The sequence below is a fragment of the Gossypium arboreum genome, chromosome 6, assembly GCF_025698485.1.
Source record: "Gossypium arboreum isolate Shixiya-1 chromosome 6, ASM2569848v2, whole genome shotgun sequence".
NCBI lineage: Eukaryota > Viridiplantae > Streptophyta > Magnoliopsida > Malvales > Malvaceae > Gossypium > Gossypium arboreum.
The window spans coordinates 65435945-65443542 of record NC_069075.1 but is presented as its reverse complement, the minus strand read 5'-3'; the positions used below and the strand labels follow the sequence as shown (position 1 = coordinate 65443542).

The 7598-nt window shown below is 31.4% G+C and overlaps 1 protein-coding gene across 2 annotated transcripts in view; it reads right to left on the bottom strand.

The window, feature by feature from the left end:
* Positions 1–660: 660 nt before the first annotated feature.
* The window catches only part of LOC108486066 (uncharacterized), a 39628-nt gene continuing 32690 nt past the window's right edge, over positions 661–7598 (bottom strand). Inside the window, exon 15 of one of the 2 annotated variants that reach the window (XM_017789879.2) lies at positions 661–1046. In XM_017789879.2, coding sequence (XP_017645368.1) covers positions 996–1046 — 51 coding nt within the window. In that variant the 3' untranslated portion in view covers positions 661–995. The remainder of the gene's footprint in view (positions 1047–7598) is intronic. The other variant, XM_017789878.2, reaches the window with a different exon arrangement.

Here is a 7598-nt window from a genome sequence, read left to right as displayed (position 1 = left end):
TCGAGTTCATAACGATTCAAGTTCAAGAAAACTAGAGCCAATAACAGATTCAAGTTCGAGAAAATTCGAGTTCGAAAAAGCTTGAGCTTGAGAAACCCAAGCTCAAGAAAACCCAAGCCCAAAATAAATCCGACTCAAAGCCCAAAAAAACCGGACTTTATAACTAAACAATCATAATAGACAAAATTAATATAAATAAATGATAATTATTTATTTTTCTTGAAAATGTATTTGTAAGCATTACATATTTATATTGAAATTTTATTAATAGAAAAATAATTAATACTTTTTATGTTAAATTATAAAGTGAAGTAAACTTTTAAAACATTAATTTAAAATAAAATATTTTTAGTATTATTTATATATGTATAATAAATATATAAAATTAATAATTATTAAAATCTATAAAATTAAACTTTTATGGTAATATAATATTATATTATATAACTATTACCAAAATCAAAACCGATTACTTAACCTAACCTTATATACTAAATTAGTATATTACTAATACATAAAAGAATACTATAATATATAACTATAACTTAAAATATTAATACAAACTATTATAATATAGATTACAATAAAAGCTATACGTCCACCGACTTTTAATATCCTTCTTCTCTTCACAGAGATGAATTAGTATGTGATTTGGTTCGGTTTTGTGAAAATTTCACTGCTTATGATTTCCGGTTTTTCCAACATACAACAGCTACTTGAAAGCGCTGGGCAACACATAACTTCTTTTAGGAGTGCTAAGTCATTCTAAATTAGCTAGAAGAAAGCTATGTGTACAAACTATTTGCTATGAATGTGGCTGTCACCTATCCTACATTGTTTGCCTATGAAATGTTGATGTGGATATAAGAGAATGAAACATGTCGGTCCTACGATTGAAAGTGGAAAAAAAGAAAAATCTTTAAACCAAAAACTCCATCATATCATAAGACTGCCACATGAACTTTCATTGTCTTGAATAGCGATCTACAAGTGCTTTAGCTTTCTCCGGGGCAAAAAATCGAGCCTGCACAACACCGACGTTTTGCCTAAAAAGATGTTTGATTCATAACCATCTTCAAAATGATATGGAAACAAAGACAATGGCTTCTCAAACAGATAAATAATGTTCAAATATGCAACTCTTTTTATTTTTTTCAACCAATAACATGGGTTTAGACTACTCCAAGTTGGGATAATTTTAAATTCAGATATAAACATTTGAACATAGTTTTCAAGGATATCAAATCCATTCAACAATTTTGGATTCCAACTTGTCACCTTTAACCAAAATAACTAGCCACTGAAAATGAAAATTTTCAAAATTAATTTTTAATATGTTTGATAAACCTACTAATTTTTATCACTAAGAATTGTGAAAATGTTTAAGTTATTTTTATTTAAAATAAATTATCTCCCTTTTTTGTTAAAAGTTAGATATCTAAGTTATTATATTTTAACTTTTATCCAAAATTATCCAAAATAAAATTATATATCATATTAATAAGATTAAATTTAAGAGAAATATTTTTTAAAATTAATTTTAATTTATCAAACAACATAATTACATTCAATACTTAATTTTCTTAATACACTAAACAACTTTCTAATATCAATTCAATACTTGTAAAATTTAGCACTCAACTTTTTTTTTTAATTTATCAAACATCTTAGTAACTGTATTTTACATCTTTTAAAATTTATATTACATGTTAAAATTATTATTTATGCCCTCCTTGAAAATAATTTTTTTGATTTAGTTCTAAATTTGTAAAGCAAAGCAAAGAGTAGAAAGATATAAGTAGATAGGAAAAAGAAATATTTTGCTTTCATAGATCCGAACTGTTTGCTAATTTTGGTTTTATTATAATATTTGATGCATCATGGCTGTATATTTCATGCATCATCATTAAATTAATAACATTACATTAAATAATTAAATTAAATAAAAATATAGAAGACTTATAAATAAATACTAATAATTTTATTTAAACATAATTATATGTTAATTGTAACTATTATAAATAGAATAGATTTAGAATCTTGAGTTTAGTGTCTAAGGTCTTTGGTTTAGAATATAGGGTTTTAACATTTATTTATAATTAATTATTATAAAGTTATTAATATTTATTTATAAGTTCCCAACTTTTTTTGTTTTATTTAATGATAAGGTGTCATGTTATCATTAATCAATGCCGCATGAGACTAATCATCAGTGTTTAATTATATTTTTAATAAATACTATGAAGTAATATATTGTTGTTTTATTAATAACAAATTTCTTTTCCACTCGATTCTTCGTGCGATTAAAGCAGGAAGAAAATTTCTCGCTGTTTATGGTTGAATCGGTTGTTTCTAAAAGTAGTAGACTAGCGGCAACAAAAGAGAGCACCATGAGTCAGAAAGGAGATTCATTTCATCAATTATTGCAGCTGACCCTTCATAAGCTTGATGGAACAAGCGACCTAGAATGGGCACGAACCATGAAGTTGGCCATTGAAGGAAGGGGGAAGCTATCTGACCAGAGATATGAAGAAACTGGAAGATGACAAACGGCTAGGTGTATGATAGTCTAAGAGTTCTATGATCATTGCTTGGCTAATTAACTCCATGGGAGGCTGTGAGAAACCTATTTAGATGTTCAAATTTTATCTCAAATATTTGGATTAAATACCAAGCTATTGAAGGCTAGACAAGGAGATAGCGAAGTAATGCAACGACGTTGTGTCACTATTGCAAAAATTGGATCATTATTATAATGATAAATGGGACTAGTCATCCGATAGTGTAAAGTTCATGAATAAAGAAGAAAATGATAGTCTATAAGTTCTTAGCAAGGTTAAATCAAGAATTTAATGAAGTGAGAGCCAGGATCCTTGGAAAAAAAACTGTTACTGTTTATTAGAAAAGCCTTATCTGAAATTAGAAGACAAGAATCTAGGAGAAAAGTCGCGTTAAAACATGATCTTGATCAAAATTCTGCACTAGCTATAGTGAGAAATGACTCTAAATATGATAGGGAAAAAATGCCATGGTGTGACCATTATTAAAAACCGTGGCATACACGTGAAACTTGATGAAATATTCATGGAAAACCACCAAATTTAAGGAAAATGCTAAAAACAGATCTGCTCCAAGTACTGACATCCAAGCCCACCAAAAGGCAGGGGCAAAATAGGAGCAACAATCTACTCGGGAGATGCCTCCCTTTACGAAGGATTAGTTAGAACTCCCATATAGACTTTTCCAAACTCCACAATTTCGAGTTGTGAATCCTCCAAACCAACCAACTCCCTTTAGCTCTTTTGCTCAAGCAAGTAACGTTGCTTCAGTTTTCCTCAGTGAGTATAAGCCCGATTGCTATTAGATAATCAGTTCAAGTGCATCTGATCATATGAAAAGTTGTTCTCAATTCCTTTAACTTACGCACATTATGCAGGAAATAAAAAATTTTGAATTGCAGATGGTTCATTCTCGGCAATGCCGGAATAGAAACTATTAAACTCTAAGAGAAGATCATGAACGGATGATCGTGGAAGGACACATGAACGAAATCCTCGCGGTAAATCTAATGGTAGATCAAAGTCTTTAAATAGAGGTAAAACTTGCAACTTCTGTAAGAAAAAAGGGCACTTAAATCTGAGTGCTTTAAGCTACAGAACAAGATTAAAAGGGGGCTGCGAATCAAAAGGGAAAACAACCAGAAAATTCCGGTGAAACTAATGTTGTAGAAGACTACAGCGATGGTCAACTTCTAATCGCTTCAGTCAACAATTCTAAAATGAGCGAGGAGTAGATACTTGATTCAAGTTGCACCTTTCACATGAATCCCAATCGGGATTGGTTTACAACTTACGAAACAGTGTCTGAAGGTGTTGTTTTGATGTGAAATAATGCTTCGTGTAAAATCACAGGTGTTGGAACAATTAAAGTTAAGATGTTTGATGGAGTTGTCAGAACACTTAGTGACGTGCGACATGTTCCAGAATTGAAGAGAAATTTAATTTCGTTTAGTACTCTTGATTCAAAAAAGTACAGATACACAGCTGAAAGTGGGGTTTTAAATATTTCCAAATGTTCCCTTATTGTAATGAAAGGGCAAAGAAAAACTGTTAAGTTATATGTTTTACAGGATTCTACTACTACTGGTGATGCAGATGCAGCTGTCGCTTCCTCTTCCTTGTCAGATGATATTACTAAACTTTGGCATATGCGCCTAGGGCATATGAGTGAGAATGACATGGCAGAATTGAGCAAAAGAAGACTTCTTAATGGGTAAGAAATTCGCAAACTGAATTTTTGTGAGTACTGTATTTTTGGGAAGCAAAAAAGAGTTCGATTCACCAGAGGAATCCATAACACGAAGGAAATATTAGAATATATTCATTCTGATATGATCTGTGAGGGCCATCTAGAGTGCCTTCGAGAGGTAGAGTTAATTATATGCTAATATTTACTGATGATTTTTTCAGAAAATTTTGGGCGTTCTTCCTGAAACAGAAAAGCGATATGTTTTTCGCATTTAAGTCTTGAAAAATTATGATTGAAAAATAGATGAAAAAATAAATAAAATACCTTCGCACAGACAATGACTTAGAGTTCTGTTCTGATGAGTTTAATAGATTATGCAAGTCAGAAGGGATCGTGAGACGCTTGACAGTTCGCCATACTCCACAGCAAAATGGCGTTACAGAATGAATAAACAGAACGATTATGGAGATGGTTCGATTTATGTTGTCAAATGCCAACTTACCAAAGTCGTTTTGGGCAGAAGCAGCCTCTACTGCATGTTTTTTGATCAATCAATCTCCATCTATTTCCATTAAGAAAAAGACTTCACAAGAGGTATAGTCTGGTAATCCTGCTAATTATTCTAATTTAAAGATCTTTGAGTGTCCTACGTATGCTCATGTTGATAATGGAAAATTGGAACCGAGATCCATCAAATTTGTTTTTCTTGGTTATAAAGCTGGTGTAAAAAGGTATAAGTTATGGTGTCTTGCAAATAGAAAAGTTATGATTAGCAGAGATGTTTTTGATGAAACTACTATGCTATCTAACTTATCTCTTAAAAACTCTTCCAATAAAGAAAATCAAAAGCAGGTGGAGCATCAGATTAATACAAAATCGAATCCTCAAGCCAGTACAAAAATTGAGAATAGAGTTGTTTCTTCACCGCAATACTCTATCATCAAAAACAGATCTAGAACAGAAATTAAACATCCAAAGAAGTATGCCGAGGATGATCTAGTTGCTTATGTTTTAAATGTAGTTGAAGATATAGATGCGAAATCAAGAACCATCTAATTATTCTGAGGCGATTAGTTGTGAAGACTCAAAAAAATGGATGTTTACTATGCAAGAGGAGATAGAATCACTTCATAAAAACAAAACATGGAATCTTGTGAAACTTCCTAAAGGTAAGAAGACTGTTCGTTGTAAATGGGTATTTAAAAAGAAAGAAGGGACTCTAGGAGTTGAAGAACCCAAATATAAAGCAAGGCTTGTTACAAAGGCTTACAGTCAAATTCCAAGAGTGGACTTCACAAATGTATTCTCCCCAGTTGAAAAGCATAGTTCGATTCGAGCTTTGCTTGGTATTGTAGCCATGCATGATTTGGAGCTTGAGCAGTTAGATGTAAAAACTGCATTTTTGCATGGAGAGCTTGAAGAAGATATTTACATGCAACAACTAGAGGGTTTTACAGTCTAAAAAAAAAAGACTATGTTTGCTTGCTGAAAAAGTCCCTTTACGGTTTGAAACAGTCACCAAGACAGTAGTATAAGAGGTTTGATTCCTTTATGACTTCTTATGATTTCAAAAGAAATATTTTTGACAGTTGTGTTTACTTTAAGAAAAATAGTAATGGTTCTTTTGTGTTTCTACTTTTTTATGTTGATGACATTTTGATAGCAACAAAAGATAAAGGAGATATAAGAAAGGTTAAAGCCCAACTAAGTGAAGAATTTGAGATGAAAGATTTAAGACCAGTAAAAAAGATACATGGTATGAAGATTCTCAGAGATAGAAAAACAAGTAAATTGTACCTAAGTCAGAAGGGGTACATTGAGAAAGTTCTTTGCAGGTTCAATATGTAGAGTGCTCAGCCTGTTAATACTCCTTTAGCAGCCTATTTCAGAATTTCATCGGCTTTGTCTCCACAATCAGATGATGAGATTGAGTACATGTCATATATTTCATACTCTAGTGCAGTGGGATCTCTTATGTATGTTATGGTTTGTTCACGTCCAGATTTATCATATGCAGTTAGTGTAGTTAACAGATATATGTCGAATCCCGGTAAAGAACATTGGAAAGCAATTCAGTGGATTTTAAAATACTTACGAGGTACTACTGATGTTTGCTTACAGTTTGGAAGAACTAGAAATAGAGTTATTGGGTATGTTGATACTGATTTTGCTGGAGACCTTGATAGAAGAAGATCTCTCACAGGTTATGTCTTTACAATCGGAGGTTGTACAATTAGTTGGAAAGACACTTTGCAAACTACAATCACTTTATCTACCACTGAAGCTGAGTACATGGCGATTACTAAGGCTTGTAAAAAAGCTATTTGGTTGAAGGGGGCTCTTTAGTGAACTCAATGAAGACCTTCAAATCAGCACAGTATTTTGTGACAGTCAGAGTGCCATTTTTCTTACAAAAGATCAAATGTTTCATGAGAGAACAAAACACATTGATGTGCGGTATCGTTTTGTTCGTGATATTATTGCTCGTAGTGATATTGTTGTGAGCAAAATTAGTATTCGTTGGTGTTCATTATTGAAGTTAAACCCTTAAGGGGTTTTATGGAAGAGGTGGAGAACTTATTCGTTGAGAATTCGCGATGAAGAACTTGTTCATTGAGAATTCGTGTCAAGGTGGAGATTGTTAGTATTAAGTGACCCGAATCCTTATTTAAATAAAATACAGTGGTAAAATAAAAAAAAAAGAAAAATCCATATAAAATTACACTTCTTTTATTTTATTTTAGAATAAAGTTTTTTAAACCTTATTAAATTCTATCTATTTGATATTGATTAAAATAAGGTGTTTTAGTCTTACTAGAATATGGCTTTACAAGCCTATATAAATAGACATAGTCTATTCCTCTTGTAATTAATTCGAATTCGACATAGTAAATTTTCTTCTCCTCTGCCCGTGATTTTTTCCCGAAAGGGTTTCCACGTAAATCTTTGTGTCTTATTTTTTATTTTATTTTTTTTCATATAAACATTTGATTCCAAGTTTATTTTTTAATAAATATTTACCTTCTTTCCTATGTGAGTTTTGCAAATTAGCTAAGCATCATTGCTCTTCTTTTCCATATAGGCCTTACCAAACATAAAAATCTCTCTTAATGATTCATAGCAATGTTTGGGGACAATCTAGGACACCAACTTTGTTTGGAAAAAAATGGTTTGTTATTTTTATTGATGATCACACATAGGTTAGTTGGGTTTATCTATTAAGGGAAAGATCTGAGGTTTAGTATTTAGAATCTTTTAAAGAATGATTGAGACAATTTCAAGAATTCAGATTTTTCGAAATGATAATGGTAGAGAGTATTTTAATGAAATATTAGGAGATTTTTCAATGA